Raw genomic sequence first — 27300 nt, forward strand, 5'->3', positions numbered from 1 at the left:
GATGCTAAAGCCAGGTGCTGGCCGTGGCTGTCCCCAGACAGCTGGAGGATAGGCTGGGAGAGTGTGGTGGCGTTGGACGTTGATACCTGCAATGTAGGAAACATGAAGATAAGTTTGAATTCCATGTAGAGGCTTGCCCTAGTTTGACATTTAAGATATCAGTGAAATGATTCCACTGAAAGATGATAAACGATAACATTGAATTATTGCCGAGCCCTAGGTTTAGGTATCTGGCTGCATCAGGAGAAGCAGGAGCTGGGTCTAGATGTCGTCTTATTGGATTTTATTATTTTATTTTATTTATTTTACTGGATTTGATTATTTTATTCTATTTTACTGGATTTTATTATTGGGATTATTGAGTATTTTATTTTCCCTAAGTTCTCCCCCCCTGCGTGGTGGGCACACCCACGCATACCCACAGGCTCTGACAATGGTAGTCTTACCATACACTCTTACATACATTGCACGCACCCACGTCATCCACGCACCAGTACATATTCCACACAGTCATTATTATTAAGGACCGCAATGGAAACAAGCTATCAGCTTTTTTGCGTTAATCCTTTTGCTAATGGTGTTCTGATGTGTTGTGTATATGATGTTGGTATTGTATATATGTTCTTCTCAATAAAATCTTCAATCAATCAATCAATCAATGTTGGAGGTAGCAGAGTTTGAGCAACACTTGGTCCGTTTACCTCTGGCGTCACTGTAGTTGAGTCTGGTACACCATCAGCAGACAGGGACCAGAAGTCTTGAAGAGTGGGATATGTGTCTTGAGTGTGAAGTGATGTAGGATCTCTCACATTTCCCTGGAAACAGACATTGTGAGGCTCTATTAAGTAGTATGATCTCTCAACATATCAGTCTGGGTAGTGCCTCAGCTTCAGGGATGGGAGGATGTAAGATGTTATATTTTATCGAGATAAAAACACTCAAAATAAATGTTATACGGATAATCGTGAATATCCTCATGAGCGACTTGTAAAAGCAGTCTAGCTCACAAACTTTTTTGCATTCATTCTGCTGTCCTTACCGTACCTCTGATCTGGAAACAAAACCGGTTATTCATTTACGGTGCACAACAAATTACAAATTGATGTCTTGGATATCAGGGTGATTCTACATACTTGGCTAATAAAGCTGATTCTGATTCTTTACCTCATCTTTGATGTCTTCCTCCTTAACTTGGACATCAGAACGAGGATCTTCAGTATCACTCATATTTTCCTGGACACAGACATTGTGTTGTTTGGTTAGTGTGAAATTAGCCTCTAATAGGTATGATCCCAAACAGAAACCAGGGCAGCAGACAGGTTCTCTAACCTCCTTTTTGACATCTTCATCCTTAATCTGGACATCAAAACAGGGCTCTTCAGTATCACTCATATTTTCCTGGAAACAGATTGTGTTTGTGTTAGCTCATATAATAATCTTTCTCTCTTTTTTATTGCAGCAAGTAGGCTACAATAATGACAGTCTTGCTTACTTTCTTACCTGTCCTGCAGTAACATTTATGCTAACCTCAACGTGAGACTCATCAGTCATTCTTCCTTCAGAGTCTCGGATGCTCCAAGCATTTGGGTTTCAACTAGGGATGCACGATATATCGGCAATCATATCGGTATCGGCCAATGTTGGTCATTTTTTAACACGTTCACTGCCAATGACGTATTAATCCGTCAAAAAAGAATCCAACGGTTGACTGCCAATGACGTATTAATACGTAAAAAAAAATGATTTTTTTTTTTTTGACCGTGGGATGTGCATCTAACCCTTTTACATCTCTTATATAAATATTGAAGCCACCGAACGTGTACAACCCATTCCACGACCCACTAAGTGGCGACAGTGCTCTCCTGACTAGAGGAAGGCAAGCAAAAAGCAGTGTGAGGAAGCCATTCTCATGAAAATGGATTGGCGAAAACGCTTTCGTTTTCGCGCTGATTGCTGGCGGTGCGGGATTGCAAATTTGCATAATAGATTACGGGTGGAACACACTTTGAAACACGCAGCATAAATATGACCAGAATCGCAAAAGCTTCATCAAAGCTCTCAACCGAAACTCCAAGAAACGAGCGAGCCCATATCCAGACTTGCACAGCGGCCGCCAGCAGACAGGCAGCAGCAGCAAAGCAGTGAGCCTGGTGACGCGAGGTTACAGGAGCAACAGAAACGAGCTTGTGACACGCCCGCTGCAGCCAAGAAGAACACACACGGAGGGAGGAGTTTGAAGGAGAGGGGTGTTTCCTGCTGTTATGGAGGAAATTACTGTTCAAAACTATTGTTTAGATGTCTGACGTCTTACTGATGCCAAAAATGAATGGTTAAAGTGACTGTTCTATCGAATTTCACAAAAAGCCATTTATCTCAGAATAAATTTTCAGACGCTGAAACCATGCTGTATAGGGGTGTCACAATATATCGTCCCACGAAATTTCGCGATAGTAAAACGTCACGATATGTATCGTTGAGATGAAATCTCATATCGTGAATTTTTTTTTTTTTTTTTTTTCAAAAGTAGACAAAGAAATGTCTTTGTTTGTTGAAGTTCAATGTGTGGAAAGTAGTTCAGTTGAACAAGTCTCTGAAGAGACACATGAGAAGTTATACAGGAGAGAAACCATTCAATTGAGTTTCTGGCAAAACTGTTTACTTGACAGGAAAAACTGAAGATGCATAAAAAATAGACTAAGAAAAGTCTTGTTGTTTGAGTTTGAAGAAAAACTGAAGATGCATAATGAGAATTTATACTGCTGAGAAACCTTTTAGTTCAAAGTAAATCTAAGTGACGGTGTAACTCATTCTATTTCAAGATAAGCCTTATCTCTTATCTCATGTTTTTTCTAGTTGTTATTGTAATAACAATTTCCCACAACAGCATGTTTTGTATTTGTGCATTTCAAATAAAATACTACTTTTCCAGTCATATATTGTCATTATTCAAGTTTAAAAAAATATTGTTAAAATCGTATCGTATCGTATCGTTATCGTGAACCCAGTATCGTGATACGTATCGTATCGTGAACTGAGTGTATCGTGACACCCCTAATGCTGTATTCAAGTGCTAATGCCTACATAACTACTAACTCTACAAACTAACTCTTTTAGACAGAGAAAGCACACATTCTATTAGTTCTTTTTAGATATTTTGTGTTCACAAAATCTTAGCAGAAAAGAATCCTCAGGTCTTGAAAGATGAGCCAGAATCCTCAAAAAACCCCTCTGGCAGAACCTACCTACAGTAAAAAAAAAAACAGCTGGCAGTGAATGTGTTAACATATCGGTCATATCGGTATCGGTCAGATGTTGCAATGTCAATATCGGTTATCATTATCAGCCAAATTCTTCACATTGATATGAAATAATGCAGTAAATCTATGATTTATGGGCTTTTCCAAAGGCTTTGCAAATAAAGAAATGCATAACTTTTTCAAATTCAGTGTTAACATGTGTTTTTCAGTATGTACAAAATGTGATGATCATAAAAATGTGGTTTTATACAGATCATATCGACATCGGTAAATATCGGTTGTCGGCCATAACAGCAATGTTAATATCGGTTATCGGCATCGGCCAAAATTTTCATATCGGTGCATCCCTAGTTTCAACTGCTCCACAGCGCCGGATGTATTTTCACTGTATTCGGTTGAATATGTATTCAATATATATAATATGTGTATGTTTCAATGTATTCGGTTCAGTGCTCAGTGGTTGTGAGGGTGTACTGTAGTTTACAATTTTGAGCATTGGCTATGACATGTGAATATCATCTCGGTATTGGAAACTACGCAATATTTTTGGAGTAGAATTGGATAACAACATTGTGTCTGAGGTAGGTACAGTTTTATTGTGATTGATAACGTGTATATCGCGTAAAGCCATTGGAGCCGACCTCCCAGTGGATATTAATAGTATTCTGTTACATCACCACACACGGCCATCTTGATAGGTAAATAACAGGTGATTACAATCAAGTGACACAAACAGCCAAGTGTGTATTGTAGCACCATATTGGTAGGAAAAGGCTTGTGACCCACGCATCCACGACTCTGAAGGAAGAATGACTGATCAGTCTCGCATTGAGGCTAACTACATTTATGCATGTGTCGGACCCCAGCAACTACGTAGCTGGGACACCTCGGCATTCCGAAATGTTGGCACTCCGAAATATGGAATGGAGATCTGTCTCGCCATTGCGAAAGAACCCTAACCCTAACCCGGGGGACTGGCTGGAGCTAACCTCTCCCAGCCCCCACGTCTAAACCTAACCTCTCCCACCCCCCATGCCTAAACCTAACCTCCTGCAGACCCTAACCCTAAACCTAACCTCTCCCACCCCCCATGCCTAAACCTAACCTCCTGCAGACTAGGGCTGTCACGATTCCTCGAGTACCTCGAATAACTCGAATAATTAAAATGATCGAGGCCAAAATGATTCGCCTCGACACGGCATTTAGAGAGTAGAGACTGTGTTTCTCACGGACGCTTACTGGTGTGGCACAGCGCTCTTCCGGTGTAAACACGCGAGGACACATCGCAGACAGACCAGAGACGGACCCCGCAAAATGGAACGAGGCGGCGGAGAAAGCAGACAGGAGGAGCCGGGAAGGGAAGAACCAGGGCCGACAAAGCGACCGAAACTGTCGTGGGACCATTTCATGCTGAAAAAGGACACAAACTCAGTGGTGTGCAAGACGATACTTGCATATCACAACAGTACCTCGTCAATGCTTCAGCACCTGAAACGTAAACATCCAGTCTACGCATCCACCAGCGCATCTACGTCGAGCGGAGCAAGGTAACGTTACTAACGTAACGTTAACTATACACAACGCTAATGTAAATGTATGCTAATGATTGCTACTTGATATTAAGACTAGTAGTAGTTGTGCTGCTGGCTTGCCACGTTGCCAATATGACTACCGTATTCACGCTGCATTTTTTTTGATGTGGCTTGCCGTTTTCTGTGAGAAATACAAAGCTCAACCTAACGTTAACGTTAGCGGCTAATTTAACAGCGTGTGTGTGTGTGTGTGATCACACTAGCCTGTTGGTGTGTGAGAGAGAAAGAGAGAGTGAGTGTGTGGAGAATGTACATTTACACACCCTAGACCGGTCGACTCTTCTCATGATGATTGCAAACAACTATTTAATTGGTGCATTTTAGGCTCCAATTATTACACCACCTGACCTGTTATCTTGCTATTCTGATATTTGTGTCAATAATAGGCAACAGGTCTAGGGTGTGTAAATGCGCATTCTCCAGTTTTGTTATGAACTTACCTAATAAATATCAATATTAATTATTATTTCACCTCTTTTTCAGCGGATCACAGCGTACTATGGACAGCTTTGTAAGGACGGGTGAAAAAGATGAATGGTGCCACTGCCAGTTCTATGCAATTTAAAAATAAAAATGTTGTTTTTTCTAAGAAAGAAACTAATGTAGTTGTTTATTTGAAGAGATGTATCTTATTTTTTGGTGTATATTTACGATAAGCCTTTGAAAACACAAAAAAGGGTTCTTATCCGATTACTCGATTAATCGATGGATTATTCGGTAGAATACTCGATTACTAAAATAATCGATAGTTGCAGCACTACTGCAGACCCTAAGGCTGTTTTCACACCGACGACCCAAGCCTTGCCTATGCCTTGCCTTTACCCACGCTTTTTAATAGGCGTCCGTTTTAGTCAACGAGGCTGTGTACACCGGCCGCCTGAGCGTGAACCCTGCGTGTACCCACGCCTTGCCTGTGCCTTGCCGATTTTATCGAATAGGCGTGAGTTCTATTTTGAAGCCGACAAGGCGCGTGCAGGCAGGCTTCTTCTGTCAAGCCATGAAAGAAAAACGCACAATATCCGTCGGAAATTGCAAAGTCAACTGAATTTCAAAATAAAATGGAGTTACTACAACATGTTGAGCAGAGAGACAGAGAGATTGACGGGTGGCTATCACGTGGGGCTTTCTCCCCGTCGGCAAACAAATCTTCATGAGAGAGAATAGCGACCGAAGAAGCAAGATGGACAATGTTGTTGTGCCAGGCTGCCAGCACATAGCCTATTCTTGCAAGATCACCTCTCTAAAATGTCCGATTATAGTCAGACCTGGTTATACATATCCAGCATCAATAGAACATTAAATATATCCGATTTATTTTACCTAGAGGCTACCCATGACAATTCTGGACAACACGTAAAAAAATACAGTCGGGAGAGAGGAGAGGCGCTTGTGACTGGGCTCCAGGTTCGGCGTGCAAAAGGCGTGCGGTGTGATCGCAAAAGCGTGTAACAGGTTCACGCCCAGCTCGGCGTAGGCATGGGTTGAGGCAAGGCAAGGCGTAGGTTGTCTGTGTGAATGAAGCGTCAAGCCATGAAAGAAAAACGCACAATATCCGTCGGAAATTGCAAAGTCAACTGAATTTCAAAATAAAATGGAGTTACTACAACATGTTGAGCAGAGAGACAGAGAGATTGACGGGTGGCTATCACGTGGGGCTTTCTCCCCGTCGGCAAACAAATCTTCATGAGAGAGAATAGCGACCGAAGAAGCAAGATGGACAATGTTGTTGTGCCAGGCTGCCAGCACATAGCCTATTCTTGCAAGATCACCTCTCTAAAATGTCCGATTATAGTCAGACCTGGTTATACATATCCAGCATCAATAGAACATTAAATATATCCGATTTATTTTACCTAGAGGCTACCCATGACAATTCTGGACAACACGTAAAAAAATACAGTCGGGAGAGAGGAGAGGCGCTTGTGACTGGGCTCCAGGTTCGGCGTGCAAAAGGCGTGCGGTGTGATCGCAAAAGCGTGTAACAGGTTCACGCCCAGCTCGGCGTAGGCATGGGTTGTGGCAAGGCAAGGCGTAGGTTGTCTGTGTGAATGAAGCGTCAAGCCATGAAAGAAAAACGCACAATATCCGTCGGAAATTGCAAAGTCAACTGAATTTCAAAATAAAATGGAGTTACTACAACATGTTGAGCAGAGAGACAGAGAGATTGACGGGTGGCTATCACGTGGGGCTTTCTCCCCGTCGGCAAACAAATCTTCAGGAGAGAGAATAGCGACCGAAGAAGCAAGATGGACAATGTTGTTGTGCCAGGCTGCCAGCACATAGCCTATTCTTGCAAGATCACCTCTCTAAAATGTCCGATTATAGTCAGACCTGGTTATACATATCCAGCATCAATAGAACATTAAATATATCCGATTTATTTTACCTAGAGGCTACCCATGACAATTCTGGACAACACGTGAAAAAATACAGTCGGGAGAGAGGAGAGGCGCTTGTGACTCGGCTCCAGGTTCGGCGTGCAAAAGGCGTGCGGTGTGATCGCAAAAGCGTGTTACAGGTTCACGCCCAGCTCGGCGTAGGCGTGGGTTGAGGCAAGGCAAGGCGTAGGTTGTCTGTGTGAATGTAACCTCGCGTCACCAGGCTCTTCTCGGCGAGAAAGAGCCTGGCTCCCGCCCACAATTGATTTTGTCACCCTACTGGTTCCGGCCTAGAGCCCGCCCTAGACCGGATGGCAGCGTTTCTAGCTCGTCAACTTTCACGTTAACTTGACAATTTGACCCAAGTATCAGAATCCTCTTTCACCGTTTTGACCGGTGTGTCAGGCGGTTGTGGCGGAGATGCCATATTGCATGAACGTTTTGTTTTATGTAACGCTAGCTTTGTTTTGATCAGACTCTAGTTTAGGTAACATCACCGCATCAAGCTAACGGCAACAAAGACGTTGTTAAGCGCATTACCATCCGGTGTTAATTCTGGGTCCGGGGTTTACGCCCCCATGACAAAAAGCGGGGTGGAAGGTGCCCAGACTAGTGTGAATGAAGCGTAAAACCTATCCTCTCCCACCCCTGTAGGCTAAATAACCCAAGATGCTATGTCGGAAAGGCGGACCTAATATCTTTCGCAATGGGAAACCTTTTTTGGAGATGAAAAGGGCCGCCTCTCCGAAAGCGTAGAAGTCAATGATCGGAATGCCGACACTTCGGAATGGCGAGATGACCCCCTATATACCTGCCATGATGAAATGTATGCAAAGACGGGCACGGAACGCCGCCTGTTAGAAACTTTGACCCTGGGAATCAAACATCCCCTCATGCATTGTTCTGGGCCGCGTGAACTGACTGAGAGCATGTTTGCTTTCAGCGCACGAGGAAGACACACAAGAGTACAGGGAAATCGGAAGTTTGAACGCTGAAAATACGAGCTGCATGGTGAATTACTTGCGTGCCACAATAACACGCGAACCCTAACAATTTTAGAAAGTGGTAAAGATGACATGAATGACAAGTACCGGTGCTAAAGTTTCCCCATTATTTGGCGAAACCATAGGCGAAACACATGATTATTTTGCGTGTACCGCGGCGCGTGTACACATGATTCGAAGCAGCTGGACTGTTTAGCTAAGCTACATTCATTGGTTGACTAGCCTCAACGCGAGAAGAATGGCTGATGAGTCTCGCGTTGAGGCTATTGTTGGACTTAATTGTTTGACATACCTGTGTTTTGATCCCAGCAGTATTCAGAAGAGGCGCGGCTGTCTCTCCGTTCTCGGCTTGCGCACCAGACATGTTTAAAGGCTTTACATGTATGTAGCTATGTATGAACGAAGTGAACCTCTTTGATATGAAGATTTAGACAGCAGGAAACCTAGCAAATGTTTTCCCCCGATTTCCGGTCAGGATTTTTCAAAATAAAGGACGTCATTCAAACTCGCTAAAATGGTAAATGGCTAAAAACGCTAAAATACACAAATTATACTGATGTCACGGTAATTGAATACACATACCATTGGAAAATGTTATATTGCATCGTTGACAGCTGTTGACATTTCTGGAAATGCAAGAATCCATGCTTTCTGTGCTCTCCCAGACCACTGAAAGGACATTGAAACAATACATACATAATAATGTATAATAAAAATTAAAAATTAAAAGTCATTCGTTGCAAATCCAACTCACTTGATACACATAAGGGGTCATACTAGGAACCTTTTTTTGAATGGGCGTGGTCAGGAGGAAAACAACACCGCGGCTTCTTCCGGGTTGTTGTCCCCAGTCAGCTGCTCCTGCTCTGGGGCTGCTGTGTGCACACAGTCCCCTGGCTGGTGGGTGCATGCTCGGCTCGCTCCACGGCCCCCGCCGCCATGGGGGAGAACCAGGACGACCAGGAGATCATTGAGCACCACGACGACGAGGAGATGGAGAAGAAGAGGACCGCGAGGAGCCATGATGATGTCACCCCGGTGTCGGAGCACCAGGGCCCCGGCAGCACGCAGTCCTCACACCGCCTGCTGGCCTACAGCGACGCGCTCATCTCAATCATAGCTACTGTCATGGTGAGGAGGCAGATTATTATTACAGTGATTCTCAACCCCTTTCATCATATCAAGGACCCCTAATCTAGTCCAGATTAGGACCACAGACCCCCATTTGATATGTCCCTGACCCAAATCTGAGAATATATATAATCATAATATAATTCCATCCATAAGTAATATAATGACAGATTGTATTGCTATTTTGGTCATGGGTTTCAAGCAAAAATCTTATCAGATGGGGGGCCTGTAGTCTAATTTGTCTCAGTTTAAGGGTCCTTGACATGAAAAAATTTGAGAACCATTGTTGTAGGCAGAGAGATAGAGAAACTATGATCAGAACAGTCATTCCTCTACATTCGCTAATGGTGTTCAAATGAAATAATAGTGAAGTTTAGCAATACATCAGTTTGACCCCCTGGAACCCCACTCAAGGACCCCGGTGGTCCTCTGACCCCATGTTGAGAACCACTGGATTATAACAGTCACACGACACCGCGTCACCGGAGTAGCAACATGACAGGTTCATTCAGAGGTTAAATGTGTGTCACTGGGGCAGTGGGGCGGCCTGGTTGTTTGCAAACTTTTCAGAGACCCAACCAGAGGTTCTCAACATGGAACGTGGACCACCAGGGGACCTTCAAATTGATGAATTCTTACTTCAGCATTATTTGATTTACTAGAAGTTAACACAATTAGAGAATGTAGAGGAATGGCTATTTTGATCATAATTCCTCTGCTATCTCTCTACCTACGATACAGATAGTCTTGTTGTAATTCTGGACAAAATCATATCTAACAGTAAACATATTCTCTGATTTGGGTTTGAGAGACAAAATCTCTATAGGTCAATATTATATGACCTCAACATATAGACCAAACATCTATATAACCTCAACATATATGTAATATATGACCTCAACATATAGAGCAAACAACATATAACCTCAACATATATGTATATATGACCTCAACATAAAGACCAAACATCTATATAACCTCAACATATATGTATATATGACCTCAACATATAGAGCAAACAATGGTAATATTTCTTATTTTGGATGATACTGTAGGCCCATGCATAAATTGTGTCCATTTGATGCATGGGATGAGATGAGATGCCTTGATGTTTCTACTCATATAATTTCCATTTTCATTCATTTACAGATATTACCAGTTGCACATACGAAGGTTGAAGATAACGAGGTAACAGTGGTTATAGATGTGTAATATGCATGTCCCGCAATTCCCTTACTAAAAGAAACTACAGTCCTACGACACAAAACTCACAGAAAAACTATAAACTGTCATATCCTGGAGGAATATTGTAGAGATACCACAGGAGATCCAATTTATATAGTACGATAAGCTCGCTATAAACATTAAACCCTTATAGTAATACTGTGTAACTATAGTGACTTTTATGTAGGACTGTAAATATTGGAAAATCTGATCCAACAAATGTTTATCTGCCTTTAGGAGTTAAGGGAAAGTGTTCAACTTCTGTTGACAACAAAGATTGCTGTGTATCTGATGACGTTCCTGATAGTGACGGTTGCATGGGCTGCTCATATCAGGTGAGTTATTGTGATGATGATGATGATGATGATGATGATGAGAGCCATTTTAAAAGTTTATGACTTCTCAGTTCCTCACTCTTCATGTTGGATGTCACAGGTTATTCCAGGTGATCGTACGGATTGACGATTGCCTTGCTCTCCTGAACCTGGTGAGTATCAGTCAGGTCACTGTCAGATAGTGTACTCCAACACTACTGTCAGATGCCCTGAAACTCCAAACCAAGTCTGAAAATCTTTCTTCTTGCAAATTTAGGATTCATTATATTTACGATATTTGATATGACAGAATCACGTCTCCTAACTGCATTTAAGAAAAACAAAAATAACATCTTATTGGGAAGCCGGAATGAGGTTATGTGTCCTGGTCGCTGCACTAGCGTCTCCTCTGGTCGGTCGGGGGGCCCCTGTCCGGGGCGGAAGGGAACCGGTGGGAATAGCATGATCCTCCCACGTGCTACGTCCTGCCGGTGAAGCCCCTTGCTGTCAGGTGAAAAGAAGCGACTGGCAACTGCACATGTATCAGAGGAAGCATGTGTGTGCCTACGGCTCTCCCCAGATCGGCAGAGGGGGTGGGGCAGCAGGGGGAATTGGCCAAGTACAATTGGGGAGAAAATCACAATAAATAAATAAATAAATATCACATCTTATCTTAAGAATTTAGCTATTACACAATTACAGTGTACCAAATTGAGAATAATACTAATTTAGGAATCCTATTTTAGAGTAGCACTGAACCAGTCCTATATAGAAGATAGTATTATGTATGTGTACTTAGCAGTAGTTGTCTAGCCTGTGTCATTCTCTCTGTCTTTATACAGGAGACTACCGAGAGAGAGAAACAATACTAGATACTAGTAGTAGCACTTTGTCTTGTTTGTGAATCAAACTCCTCTCTGGTGAAAGTTTTTGCCTAATCTGACCTTCTGCTTTCCATTCTATTCCAGGCCTGCATGATGCTGATCACCTTTCTGCCGTACACAGTGAGTATGAGCCACTGCAGAGTCTGTGTGCACCAGACAGGAAGTGTTTGGTTGACGGTGATGATGTCATTCGCCCTTTTCCTGTGCAGTTCTCCCTGATGGCCACCTTCCCCGAGAACATCCTGGGGATTTTGCTCTTCTGTGCTTGTGTGATGGTGATCGGCCTCATCCAGGTAAGGAGAGCTCAGTAACTGACATTAACTGACATCCAGGTAAGGAGAGCTCAGTAACTGACATTAACTGACATCCAGGTAAGGAGAGCTCAGTAACTGACATCAACAGATTAATCAAATATCACTATAAGATACTGCATTCCCTATTGCCATAATAAGGTACAAGATGAATACATTCACAGAAGAGGAAAGTTGGGCCCCGGCAGCACGCAGTCCTCACACCGCCTGCTGGCCTACAGCGACGCGCTCATCTCAATCATAGCTACTGTCATGGTGAGGAGGCAGATTATTATTACAGTGATTCTCAACCCCTTTCATCATATCAAGGACCCCTAATCTAGTCCAGATTAGGACCACAGACCCCCATTTGATATGTCCCTGACCCAAATCTGAGAATATATATAATCATAATATAATTCCATCCATAAGTAATATAATGACAGATTGTATTGCTATTTTGGTCATGGGTTTCAAGCAAAAATCTTATCAGATGGGGGGCCTGTAGTCTAATTTGTCTCAGTTTAAGGGTCCTTGACATGAAAAAATTTGAGAACCATTGTTGTAGGCAGAGAGATAGAGAAACTATGATCAGAACAGTCATTCCTCTACATTCGCTAATGGTGTTCAAATGAAATAATAGTGAAGTTTAGCAATACATCAGTTTGACCCCCTGGAACCCCACTCAAGGACCCCGGTGGTCCTCTGACCCCATGTTGAGAACCACTGGATTATAACAGTCACACGACACCGCGTCACCGGAGTAGCAACATGACAGGTTCATTCAGAGGTTAAATGTGTGTCACTGGGGCAGTGGGGCGGCCTGGTTGTTTGCAAACTTTTCAGAGACCCAACCAGAGGTTCTCAACATGGAACGTGGACCACCAGGGGACCTTCAAATTGATGAATTCTTACTTCAGCATTATTTGATTTACTAGAAGTTAACACAATTAGAGAATGTAGAGGAATGGCTATTTTGATCATAATTCCTCTGCTATCTCTCTACCTACGATACAGATAGTCTTGTTGTAATTCTGGACAAAATCATATCTAACAGTAAACATATTCTCTGATTTGGGTTTGAGAGACAAAATCTCTATAGGTCAATATTATATGACCTCAACATATAGACCAAACATCTATATAACCTCAACATATATGTAATATATGACCTCAACATATAGAGCAAACAACATATAACCTCAACATATATGTATATATGACCTCAACATAAAGACCAAACATCTATATAACCTCAACATATATGTATATATGACCTCAACATATAGAGCAAACAATGGTAATATTTCTTATTTTGGATGATACTGTAGGCCCATGCATTCACAGAAGAGGAAAGTTGTGGCGGCTGTAGTTCAGGAGGTAGAGCGGGTCGTCCACTAATCGCTTTGGATAAAAGAGGTCGGTGGTTCGATTCCCGGCTCCTCCAGTCTGCATGTCGAAGTGTCCTTGGGCAAGATACTGAACCCCAAATTGCTCCCGTTGGTGTGCCAGCACCCTGCATGGTAACCTGCCGCCATCGGTGTGTGAATGGGTGAATGTACCTACTGACTGTAAAGCGCTTTGGATAAAAGCGCTATATAAATGCAGGCCATTTACCATTACCATTTACCATCTCTTCTACACTTCTGCCTCCACACTTCTTAACAGACCATCATCCACTGTTCCTTCTGATAATGAAAAATAACCGCAGTGCAGCACACAAGCAGTAAAATGTGGGACTTGGACACTTGTAGGACAATGGACACTTATAGCTAGTACTGACTTGTTAACCCTTTGGACTCATCACTGGCATCCCAGCAAATTCGTTTCAATCCAATGATGTTTAAAGACAATGATCTGAAGTAAAGCATATATATTAGTTACTGTTAAAGCTTTGAGTCATTTTAAGACTGGATTATAAAATGTGTGTTTTTGAGGACCAAATCATCTGTGTTTTTGACTGCTTGATTTCGCATGGCAAATCTTTTCCATAATGGATACTATAGTATTTTGTAATTAAAAATGTTATTTGTTTAACCCTCTTCTACTCCCAATTCCACTCGGGTATTATACTCTGTATAATCATTAGGGGTGCTCCAAAAAATCGATTCTGAAAGGATTGCGATTCTTAATGCCACGATTCCTGGATCGATTCCAAACTCCCAAGAATCGATTCTTAAAATCGTAAAAAAAAAAAAAAAAAAAAATTTTTTTTACAGTGCACCTAAACGCAACATGCAAGATACCGGCTGAATAAGTGTCCAAATGTTCATGTCATTTGTGTACTGTACTGCCACGGTGCCACCACCTCTTGCACTTAAGAACTCTGGTTAATGTATTCCCCCCAAAATCTATAAATCCTTCTCAAAGTCTACAGATCCCCCCCAGCCTATAAAGCCATCTTATCTGAAGAAAATAAGGGAGGAATTCCCCCCTAGTTTGCAAAATAAATTTAGGCCCTGACTGTAATACAGAAGTTGAATTTGAAGTTCAGCATTAATACATTTGTCATTTTTTGTCTTATATTTACCTTTGTGTGTTATTGCAATATAAAACTACATAATTGAGAATCGATTCTAGATTCTGGAATCGAGAATCGTTGGAATCGAGAATCGATTCTGGAATCGGATCGTGACCCCAGGAATCGGAATCGGATCGGATCGTGGCTTAGCCGGATCGGAGCACCCCTAATAATCATATTGCATCTGTAAAATCCATAATGTCTTCTTCCTCTTTCCAGGCAGTGATTGTGGTTTATGCCTTCAGCCGTCCGTTCCTCCTGAACGAGCAGATCCAGATCTCAGAGAACCAGACCTTCTACAAACACCACATCCTCAAAGTCATCATGAGGGTCCCAATCATGTGCTTCTTCGCCAGCATCTTCTCCTTCATATTCTTCCAGCTGGTAGGTCTCTCTTCTTCTACTGTTTAAAGGTGATGTGTGTAGCATTTTGATCTGATTAGATCATGACCTCATTCATTATAACCACTGGCATGGAATAGAGGATAGCAATTGTTTTGTTTGTTGTTGTTTGACCACGGTCACATGTGTTTATGGCAGCTATACCAAAGTCATTAATTTGGTTGTTGAATTTGATTTGACCATGATATATTCATTGAATGTAGCACCTAGAAATTTGGAATCCTGAAAAATATTTTGCTGTCTCACTTAAACTTTCTTCATTTAGATTTAGCTGTTTTAAATGCATTTTTTGTGTGTTATTGTTTGTGTGTGTGTGTGTGTGTATGCGCGCGCATCACTTGAACTATAACATTTTAACTGTTGACTGAGCTTGCTCTTTTTCAGCAATTTTCACATCCCTGTGTGTGTGTGTGTGTGTGTGTGTGTGTGTGCGTGCATGCGTGCGTGTGTGCGCGTGCGTGTGTGTGTGTGTGTGTGTTGCGTTGCATCTTTACATTAGTTAGTTGTCAGATCTGTCTGTCTGGTCGGTCCAACAACTCTTCCAGTCACTTCTCTGACCCCCCAGGCTCCTGCTGCTGCCACACATTTAAATCTAGATTGAAGTCGAGTTCTGATTTGTGCAGTAACTTCTTCATTTTCTCTTTCAGTCCTACGTGCTTTTAGCCATCGTCATCTTCCTGCCCTACATCTCCGAGTCTTTGAAGTGGTGTCGCAGCAAAGCACTTGGTAAGCAGCACGTTGTGTGATGTTTGACAAGTAGACAAAACATGCTGTGCTTACCTGTGCACCGAGATAAAGGAAAAATCACACCCAGGTGTTCAAGTGTGTGCCGCGGTGCAGGTTTGCGCAAGTCAAACCCTTCTCCTCCACCCCCCTCTCTCTCGCACTGTGCATGCATGTGTGTGCGCACGCATTTCGAGCCGCTGTGTCTATTATATAGCGTGCCAAAGTCTCAGCCATGAGGAAGTTAATTCTCCATTCATTTCCAGACATTTCTTAAACTGTGCACATGTGCCTGTGCATGCGTGCAGGTCAGTGTGTGCATGCGTGCAGGTCAGTGTGTGCATGCGTGCAGGTCAGTGTGTGCATGCGTGCAGGTCAGTGTGTGCATGCGTGCAGGTCAGTGTGTGCATGCGTGCAGGTCAGTGAGTGCATGCGTGCATGCATATTTCACTGGCTTTGAACCACTATCGACCACAAAATGCTCTCTCCCCCTCTCTCTCTCTCTCTCTCTCTCTCTCTTCCGATATCCCGTGCTGCACGGACACCAGGGTGGGAATTTCATTGTTTTAGGGGCGTGGCCATTTGGCTTTCGGCATTGCATTTGTTTTTTTGGCACAAGGCCACATGTCAGGGCACAAAGGCCATTGCTCTATGTGTGTTAAAATTTGCCAACGACACATCCTTTGCACAGGGCAGGTTACATTAAACTGAGACCACTGATGCTTTTAAAGCAACTGACAGTAGCAGGCTGGTAGCAGGGCACTGCCATGGTGGCCTTAGGGATCTCAGGGCATCACGTCCAGAGGGAGGGGCTAACAGAGGCCATAGCCTCATGGTTTCCGTGTAATTCCCACCCTGATGGACACACATGTCGTTTGCACTGCTTAAAAACAGACTCTGGATGAGGATGTGCAGCATTTTGGATTGTAAGCTTTCAACCTGTGCCGCCACTTGAGAAACATAAAACAAATGTGTGTTTCCTTCAGGTCAGGTGCAGGAGACCCCCGACTCCATGTTGTTCTATACGTACCATCCCAATGAGCCCCTCTCCAAGGAGCGACTGGAGGCGTTCAGCGATGGGGTTTTTGCCATTGTAGCCACGCTGCTCATCCTGGACATATGGTTTGTTGCTCTCTCTCCTGTCTTCCTGGGGGGGTTAGTTGTTAGATGTTAGATGGTTAGATGAATAGATGGGATGGGTTCACGAGAGATGGACGACTGGACCCTTACTGCATCCCATGTGTTTAGCTCAGGTAATGACACATTACAAGTATTTGCCTACATGCTCTACGACTACTTCATAAAACACATTTTTGTCAACAAATGCTATTTCTTATTCTTGTGTTTATTTTTTTGCACTGCATCCTAAAATATATAAAAATTCAAAGTAATTTGTACATTGAGTACCGTAAATTCCGGACTATAAGCCGCGGCTTTTTTTCCCGTTTTTTGGCCCCTGCGGCTTATATAACGGTGCGTCTTATCTATGGATTTTTTCAGAAAAAAAAAAAAAAATACAAATAAAATCTCTCTTTTTTAGCACTCTTTCTAACTATAAATCCACTTCTGTTTTAATTTCCTCTCTTGCCCTCTTTTCACCACACCGCGGACACTGTGTGCACTGTAAAAATAAACAACGGTGGTGTTGTGTTATGTTGTTTTGTTGAAATGTTACGGTAATACGGTAAATGGGAGCTTCCTCAAACAGCCATCTCTTTCCCGACAATCCCCTCTGTGCGTGACCACTTACATATGGTAATTACGGTAAGCAAACGGCCACTCGGCCATCAACTCCCTCCCCCGACTACCAGGAGAAAATCACAAACTTCGGCGAATTCACACAAAGGAAGATCAAGGAATATTCCATCGAACCGGAGCAGATCATAAATATGGATGAAGTGCCTTTGACGTTCGACCTGCCACTCACTCGGACTGTTAACAAGAAGCGCCCTGGAGGATTCTTTCACCAAAAAAAAGCTTTGCTCGTTCTCGACAGCATGAGAACGAGCAGTAGAAGCAACACTCTCACTTACCATGGGGAAGGTACGCAGAAATTCACACGACGCAGCTTTCAAGTTGAAAGCAGTCAATCTCGCATTAAAAGAGGGAAACAGAGCAGCCGCGCGTAACCTGGGCATCGATGAGTCAATGGTGAGGCGTTGGACGGTGCAGCAGGAGGAACTGTCTCAGCACGGAATATTATAGGAGTGTGAAAACATCCACAATCACCAACGGGTTCCAAAACGCTGGACTGCTGCGGGATGAAGAGGATGACGCCGCCACAGCTGGCGCTGAGGGCCGTCAGAGGCTTCAGAGGCTGTTCGATGCCGACAGTGATGAAGAGGAGTTCGTTGGTTTTGAGTGACAATGAAGGAGAGAGGAGAGTGGTTGACGAAGCCACCCTGAACCTGTTCGTTTCCGACACTGAAGATGAGGACTTTGGTGGTTTCAGTACGCAGGAAGAAGAGGAAGACGAGGATTAGTGACTTGACTTCTCTGGTTACAGGTTTGCTGCACATATAGCCTATTGTTGTGTGATTTTGTCTGGGGATTAGTGACCTGACTTTTGTTTTGTTTTGTTGAAATGTTAATAAATGGGAGCTTCCCCAAACAGCCATCGCTTTCCCGACATTCCTCTCTGTGCACGAACCCTTTCATATGGTAATTAAACATCAAAACACCCGCGGCTTATAGACCGGTGCGGCTTATAGAAGAAAAAAATAGTCAATTTTGGTCCCGCGGCTTATAGACCGGTGCGTCTTATAGTCCGGAATTTACGGTAATTTATTAACCAGGTACATTTTTATTTATTTTTTACTTTTTACTTGCCTGAGTAGGCTTCTCAAATGGTCATTTGAGAATAGTTTTTTTATGGGAGTCATTGTACTTGTTCTTGAGTATATATTTTCAGTATACCCACCACTGCTAGATTCTGTATACAGATCCATAATGGAAGTGTGATCATGGTGCTGACCCGACTAACCTCTCATCTCCTCCGTGGTCCCTCCAGCGAGGACAACGTCCCGGACCCGGCTGTGGTGCAGAAGCGTTACGGCGGCAGCCTGACCGCCGCCCTGCAGGACTACGGACCCGAGTACCTGGCTTACTTCGGCTCCTTCGCCACGGTGGGCCTCCTCTGGTTCGTGCACCACTCTCTGTTCCTGCACGTCACCAGGACCACGCGCTCCATGGGCCTGCTCAACACCTTCTCGCTGGCCTTCGTCGGAGGCTTGCCGTTAGCCTACCAGCTGACGCACGAGTTCCCGCGCAACTCCCGCAACGAATTGGAGGCCATTCAGATTAGCTGCGTCATCATTTTCTTCGCGGGCATTTTCCAGCTAGCTATTTGGGTGGTTGCCCTTTACAACGAGCGGGAAACCCTGCACCCGTATGTGAGATATGGCGGACGCGAGCACGTGTTCATGCTAGCTAAGCTTGCGTTGTACCCTTGCGTCGCTCTAGGGACGTTTTTCCTTACGTGTATTCTGAGTAAGTTTAGCGCTTCCATTTTCCACCTGATGGAGATCACGGTGCCGTTTGCCTTCCTGGTGTTGAGGCTGTTGGTGCGTGTCGGGATGGCGCTGCTGCGGCTCATTTTCTGTCCCGATAGGCCCGACCCACGGACTATTCTAGAAGAGGACGACGAGGAGACCAGGCTGCCGTTCAGCGCACTAGTCACCACCTAGCTGCGGAGAAGGGAACTGGCGCAGCAAAGAAAGATGATGCAAACATGCATGGCCTCCTAATGAGTTTTTGATTGGCTTCCATTTGTATGAGATTCAGCTCCGTTGTGACGCGTTGTGATGTAAAACGCATCACAATGGAGTGAGAAATGCGAGATCTCCGTGAGGAAAACAGAGAGAGAAGGTAAACACTGCCCATGTGCTTATTAGCAAGATTATTAACGATACAATGTGGGTTGATTATCGGTAAAGTTTAAGATTAGTGAAAATCCCGAGTATGAATCAATTGAAATGGGATTGGATATATGGAGTCGACTGAGATGGACCGGAATGGTGTTGTAGTAGACAAATAGTCAATCTATTGATATTGACAGCCAAAGCCTATCTGAGTTGATTTTCTACATTTTGTAATATACTAATGATTGTTTTAATTAGCCAAAAATCAACAATCACTACGAATGCAGTTAGTTAAGATTTACATGATCTCTACGTTTTCCAATCGCACTCCAATCTCTTTGTTGCCCACATGTCACAAAGTAATAAGAGGTTAAAAAAATCAGAAAGGCTCATTTAGGTTTAGAGATGTTTTCAAATCCCACCGCTAATTATTTAGCGAATTATTCCAGTAGAGTGCATTTAATTATCTTTTTGTATTGACCAATTCAACCTGAAAAGAACAGATCTGCAACACAACAGATAGTACAAAGTGAAGATTCACACTCCGTCCAATCACCCTACTTTTCATTCAGTCTGCATTTTGTTTTTTTGTTTTCATTTACCCAGGCACGTTTCTTTTCACATTCAGTCACAGACATTTGTAGTTGTGAACGTCATGCTAGGCTGCCCCCTGCTGTTGGCTGGGTGTGTGAAGTTAAGTACCTTTGCTCAAGGCAATCTCAATATTAGTTTAGTTGTTTTCTTATTAATTTCTCCACACAGGGTTATAATGATGTTTATTCCCCAAACTAGATGTGAGAAATGACTTGCTAACTGGGTTTCAATTTCGGCGAGTGCTGGGCACTTCAAACAAGCATTGTATGGGTACGGCCATAAAACTTTCAATTGCACTTTTGACTAAAATATGAAGTCAATGTTTATGATTCAGATATGTTTTTTGTGGTATGTAATCTTAACCCTCTTAATATATTGCACAGATGTATTATTTCAGACAGATGGGAAGGCTGTGCAGTAACAATGCCTCCTTCAACATAGCATGTATTTTCATGCCACTGTTAACTCATTCACTGCCAATATCTGACTGGCATTTTTGGCACAGGCCAAGTATTTCCATAATGTTTGGTCATCTTTCAAGACCCACAGTAAATTCTGTACTAGGACTACAGTGATGTCCAATACCTCGAAATGAAGATCTAAGTCTCTACTTTCACCCCCAAAAAGAAAGTTAGCTTTTAGCATGTTCTGTACTCTACTTATAACCCTTTTTATACACCCCATGTTCACCAAAAAAGCCTGTCTGGGAAGAGAAAAGGGAGAAAAAAGCATTTTTGTAAAAGGGCACAATCTCAGGCATAACTCACTCTCAATTCTTTTATTTTGAACTGTATTGACATCAGACATGTAAATATTATTCGTTAGGACACAAATGACAAAAAAATATATATATATATATATATATATATATATATATATATATATATACACACATGAAGTGCAAACAGACAGACAGACAGACAGACAGACACACCGACAGACAGACAGACAGACAGACAGACAGACACACACACACACACACACACACACACACACACACACACACACACACACACACACACACACACACACACACACACACACACACACACACACACACACACACACACACACACACACACACACACACGATCCCCCTTTTAGATTTCTAACCCAACATAGGATAAGCAATAACCACGCCCTGTGGCGCTGGGATTGGCCAGGAGCAACACTGGAGGGCGAGCAGCCCAGCGATTTCATGAACGAGCTCTTGAGAAGGACAGCGGGCTGCTGTGAGTGCCTTCTGCCCGCTGCTGCCTAGCTGTTCCTGTGTTTATTTTGATTTGTTCTGGTACACCGTCCTCGTCCATGTCTCCCTGTCATATCTATGATCGTTCCCGTTTTCCCCTCGGCTATTCAACACGTCCTCACCGCCCTCGCAAACTGATCGATCATTTCCTCATTCCTCCGATGATCAAACACATCTCTTGATTACTTTCTCCCGTTTTCTCCTGGCTGGCACAGAGGAAGGCGACTCCAGCTCGGCGTTTCAATGGCGTTTCTCCTCTCTGCACAAGGAAGCGTTACCCGTTCTCTGCTTTTCCTCTAGCTCAATTTCAAAACAACAGCTGCGGTATGTGTTTGATCGCGTGCTGTCGGCTACCCTTTGAAGGCAGGGACCTGTGTCTGTGTGACAGGCTGGGCAAGTGTTTGCTGCAGGCGCTGCACCAATAAAAACAAAAACACGTCCTTGGCGGGGAAGGCCATTGCTGATAACACGTCATTGGCGGTGAATGAGTTAACGTTGGGTTTATCACATGTATATTTTGATGTGGAGAAAGGCCCAGTTTTGTTGGGCTGCTGCTGTTTTTAGTTCTGTCAATATTGATTTTTTTTTAATCCATTTTTAAAGAGTCTCGTCAACCCAATATTACGGAAGACCTCAGATTAATTCCCTCCATTCTCTCAACAAGGATTGGTCATTATACATCTTATGATGGAGGTATACAAAAAAAAAGGTGGAGTTAGTAAATTTTTCCAGAAGGGGTCGCTGTTGTTTTTCTGTGATAAGTCCGCTTTAATGTTTGCCATGTACAGTTGTGTGTGTGTGTGTGTGTGTGTTCAATGTTGACATGGGGAATCCAATCCGAGATGCACTTTAGTGGAGATCTGTCAGGTGATGTTTGGAGAGGGGTTCACAATACTACTGACAAGGGACAGACCGCCATGTTGGAAGAGTGAGAATAAAGTCAAAGTGTAACATCATCACTGACTAAAACCTCTATGTTCAATGGTATGCGGGCATGGTGGTGAAAGCAGGGGGTGTGTCAACAGGAGTGATTGGCTAGACTGTTTTCATTGCCTGGGCATTGAAAACTGGAAGGAACTGCCAGGAATTGTATTTAGTTGCTAATCGACTGTATTGGTGTCAAAACCGGGAAACATGTTCTCCAACTAGTCATATGCAAGTGAGATGGAGCAAGAACCAAGAATACATCAAAATAAATTAACACAGTAATATTAAGTGACAGCACATCAATCTAAGGCCATGTTCACATTACCAGCAAATCCGATTTGCTGCTAAAGTCATTATCTTGATTGGTTTCCCAAATCTGATTTGGGAGTGTGTCCGCATTGCCACAAATCTGATTTGGGCAAGTGTTCAAGTCGGATCTGTGTGTCTAGATACAATGTTTCTGGCAGTGTTTGCATGTCTGCTCTCTGCTCTTCAAGTCCCCGCCCCCCTGCAAAAGACACTCTCAAATCTGATTTGGGTGATCAGCGCGTCCACACTGAAGTCACATCAGTCGAAAGCAGATTAAAAACTACCTCCATATGTGGTTTGGGACAAGTGACACAAATCAGACTTGGAACGTCCAGACTCATAAAACCAATCTGGATAGAATCGGATTTGGTCTCCTAGTCTGAACATGGCCTAAGAGTTTGGCTCCTCCCTACCCACAATGCCTTTGGCAAACCCCTAAAGCCAGCGCCATCTGTGCTTGTGATGGTGCTTGTCCTCGTCTCCTTGGACACTCCAACCCCACACAGAAATGAACCCTTCTTTCTCTCTCTGGGAGGAAGTCAATACTACAATGTTTTGTTTGTTGTCATTCTTCCAACATGGCAGCGTTTCCATCCAGACACACAGCAGTCCCTCTGTAGCAGACCACCTCCGGACAGCTCTCTGTTCTCACAGCTTCAATACTGTAGTAGTCAGTCTGTATAGCTTACAGACTTCAACCTGCTTCGGCTCTTTAACACTGTACTAAATGATGGTTTTAGAATATCCAGTCACAAATTGTCAAGCCTTGTTTTGTGAATAAATCATTCTGAAGTTGCTCCTTCGATGTGCAGCACACATGAAGTACTATTCTGATGACACTCATTATCAAAGGACAAAACCTATAGCAAAGACATTTTAAAGAAAAAAATAAATTTATTCACCTCCATACAATATACAGCTTCACAATATTCCTAGCAATTAAGATATCAATAATATATGCGGTTTATACATCACTTTGTATTGCCCATATATTAACAGTAGTATTCCTCAATACAGTTTCTTCAATTCAATCTTATCCACTCCAAAAGCTATAGATTTGTCAATAGAAAACAATTCTGCATAAAGCAAATCAAACAAAATATACGCAAACCGATAATTAAATAAAAAATACATGCAACCCAATATTTGCAGTGCACAATTACTTGAAAATCGGGTTAACAGGGCAACCTTTTTCTGTCTGTTACTATGTTTGTGTACCGAGAGTGTATAACTTCATAAGTTAGATCACAATATAAATTAGTTCATACAATAAGTTAGATCTAATTTAAACTACGACCGGAAAACATTTCGATAGTCTCTACAACGTATCGCTCTGCTGCTTTACTTACTCCTGCTGCTGTCTGCTATCTTTGGTCAGATGTTAGTCTGAACATCGCACAGATCCCAGCATGCTTTGCCTCATCCTGTAGAGTAACCATTTTGTACAGTGAGCTGTAAAAACCAAGAAGGTGGGATACAGAAAAGTCTGTAACGCAGTAGTGTGTTTTGCCAGAGGGAGGGGTTAGTTATACAGTACATTACAACTGGTCCCAAAGTCCACCCAACACCTCCATTCAATTCTAACGGGGAAAAACACCAAAATGTACTGAAACGTGAATAAATGACAACATCCTCTTGGCTGGTAAATCATGAAGCAGAAGAGAATAAAGTGACGCACATTGCACCGGCCACAAACGCAAACAACAAGTTAGCAAGTTAGCACTCCTCCTGTCAGCGGCTCAGTTCCAGACACGCATCTCTCCTTCCCCCGTTTGGTTCTTCGGAGCACGGAGAGGATGCAGGGAGGAGACAAGGAAGGACATGTCTGTTTGGAGACGGCGCTTTGGTAAACATGTGTGAACGCAGCCTCGCAACGCGCTACAGAGCATAGTCCAATTCAACACACGGGTGCTCGTGTGATTCATCAGAAGTGCCACATATTCCACAGATCTATAGAATTCAATTAAGCTACGCCCAATGTAGAAATCCCACCCATTTCCTTTAAGAATCAAATCGCAACTTGCATAATCAAAAAATATTGCTGTGTGTGTATGTATGTATATATATATATATATATTACGTATATATAATATATATATATATATATATACATATATATACATACAGTATGTATATACATATATATATATATATATATACATATATATATATATACTGTATATATATATCATACACATAAATCTATAATTTATCTCACGCTGCAATAACATGTTATCTTGCAAACTACCTTCAAAAACAATCTTTAAGAGAGATTTAATGCATAACAAGACTAATATAGAAATATATATTTTTTGTTAAGTTTGACAAACATGGAGTCCAAGAAGGTGGGAGTGGTCTGGTGGCCCCTCCCCCCCACTACATTGCAACTAAAACCATTGGTTAACCGGATAAAGGAAGCAGTCTCCTCCTTTCACAATCTCAAGTAAAAGTTCAGCCACCACACTCTAAATAAGCAGCAACCTCAGATCAAATCTATCGTCTGTTAAAAATCCCATACAATTTGTTCATGCTAGAGGCTACACATGAGTTACATCCCATTTTTTTTGCATATCATTTCTCATAGCTTAAAAGTGTATAGTATTAATTTCCCCCAACAGGTCACAGAAGTTTTATATATATATATAGATATATATTAGGTAGGCTATTTGTTCAGCTAAATATCAATATATTTATGTACAGTAATACAATAACTTGAGGAAAAACACACACAGTGTACTGTCGAGTGTTTGTCGGTGTGTGCCGCTGCTGCTCTAGTTATTGCATTAAAGGATAATTTCGCCCAAAATGAAATTTCAGTCATGATCTACTCAGCCCCGTGCCGGTGGAAGGTCGGGGGAAGTTTTTTTAGTCCACAAAACATTTGTGGGGTTTTCCAGGGAGACAGAGTTACAGCATTCTCCTAGAGAATTGAACGGAATGGTGACCAACTTTCAAACATAAACACACACACAATGCCTTCATACTGCTCGTCTGGCGTAATCCAAGTCTCCAGAAGCCCCGCGATGTCAAGTTGACTTCAAAAGATATCATTTACTCTCTGTTTTTAGCTGAAATCATCACTGTACGCCAGGCGAGGAAGACTATGGAGGCACCTTCTGTTTGGTTGCTTGTTTGTTGTTTTTTAAGCTTGAAAGTTGGTCACCATTCACTTCAATTACTTCGGAGAATGCTGTAACTTTATTTCCCTGAAAAACTCCACAAACTTCACCCGACCTTCCACCAGCACAGTGGGTGAGTAGATAATGACTGAATGTTCATTTTTGGGTGAACTTATCCTTTAACAGCGATTGCTATCCATGCCTACAGTCAAGCTCCTATTGTGCGAGTTACTTAAGAGACACAGAAAGCTGAAACCTAAAAGCTAGACTAGGTCACGCTGTGGAAGAGGACAGTAAACACAGTTGAGTTCAGCAGTAGCCCGAGACGGGGACGCACGTACATGCTCCATGTTACCTATCGTTATGCGGTGAGGTTAAGACCATTAAATAGAGCATCGTCTATAAAACAGTGTCTAAAGTGTGTTAGAAGAGTCTTGTAAATCTCACTGCATCTTTACTTAACCCCCCACCCCCCCCCCCCAAGAAGACAAACCATGACAGTCTTTGCGGTAGCTCGAGTCCACGAGCCCGACACTACAGACCCAGTTTATGCTGGTAAAAGCGTCTGTTATCCTTCTGTTCAGCTAAAATCAGTGCAATATTTGCCGTCCACACATGAGACACTGCACGTTCACAGTCCAGCTTACGTTGAGAAAACCGTGTGCTTCAAAAGTCTTCTTTTGTTGGATAAGACATTTTCTTCAGAGCAGCCTGATAAGTCTTTAGGATGTAGACTGCCTGTTTTGCTCGTGTAGCGTGGGTTTGTGCAGGTCCCAGTGGAAAGCAGTGAATGTTCTTGGGTTTCCGTTTTGTTTGTTTGTTTGTTTGTTTTTTCTCCCCCTTTTTGGCTACGAGGTCATTCCGCGTAGTTCGGGAGCGTCACCTCAGGTTCGTACGTCACGGTAATGAGACGTCACGGTAATGAGCTGGTTGGAAATCAAATGTCGAGCCAGGTGGATGACGATGGCGAAGGGGCCCGGCGTCGCATTATTCATATCCCGTACAGGCAGACTTCTGTGTGCGTGTGTGTGTGTGTGCGTGTGTGTGTATACACAAACTCCCCCCACACACAGATACACACACGGTCCCAGTCACGCCCCCGTGAGGCGTGTCACTCGGCCTGGCCAGCGGGGGGCAGCATACCCCTCTCTCTCAGGTGGGAGTGCAGCGTGTGGAAGATGCTGAGCTGCTGCTCAGGCTGCAGCACCAACAGCTGCTGCAGCACCTTACTGGGGTTCGGCCCCCTGCAACACAACAACAACAACAATAACAATGTCGTCACCCAGATGGGAACAACTGTCACGAGAAAACCACAACTCTCGCTACCTCGTCTTACCACCCAGTTCCATGAACTCGGGGTGGGACAAAATATCGATATATCGCGATACTTCCTCTTGCGATGCATTATCGATAAACTGTCTAGCACCCGTATCGTTGTACAAACACAGAACTGAAATAATCCTATGAGGAGGAAGTTGGTCATTTTATTTTTTTATTTTTCTAATTATTAGATTTTATTAGT

At 43.0% G+C, this 27300-nt stretch overlaps 2 protein-coding genes across 2 annotated transcripts in view; one reads left to right on the forward strand and one right to left on the reverse strand.

The window, feature by feature from the left end:
* Window positions 1–9105: 9105 nt before the first annotated feature.
* tmem175 (transmembrane protein 175) lies at window positions 9106–20825 on the forward strand. Its single transcript, XM_083643966.1, has 10 exons — window positions 9106–9362; window positions 10512–10550; window positions 10824–10921; window positions 11022–11073; window positions 11869–11904; window positions 11994–12077; window positions 14815–14979; window positions 15645–15723; window positions 16707–16842; window positions 18731–20825. The coding sequence occupies exons 1-10, from the start codon at window positions 9171–9173 to the stop codon at window positions 19404–19406; spliced, it is 1557 nt and encodes a 518-aa protein (XP_083500092.1). The 5' UTR covers window positions 9106–9170; the 3' UTR covers window positions 19407–20825.
* Window positions 20826–23539: 2714 nt separating this feature from the next.
* The window catches only part of cds1 (CDP-diacylglycerol synthase (phosphatidate cytidylyltransferase) 1), a 46581-nt gene continuing 42820 nt past the window's right edge, over window positions 23540–27300 (reverse strand). The window contains exon 13 of the mRNA XM_083644874.1: window positions 23540–27022. Coding sequence (XP_083501000.1) covers window positions 26890–27022 — 133 coding nt within the window. The 3' untranslated portion in view covers window positions 23540–26889. The remainder of the gene's footprint in view (window positions 27023–27300) is intronic.

This window comes from Poromitra crassiceps, assembly GCF_964638095.1.
Source record: "Poromitra crassiceps genome assembly, chromosome: 10".
Classification (NCBI taxonomy): Eukaryota; Metazoa; Chordata; class Actinopteri; order Beryciformes; family Melamphaidae; genus Poromitra; species Poromitra crassiceps.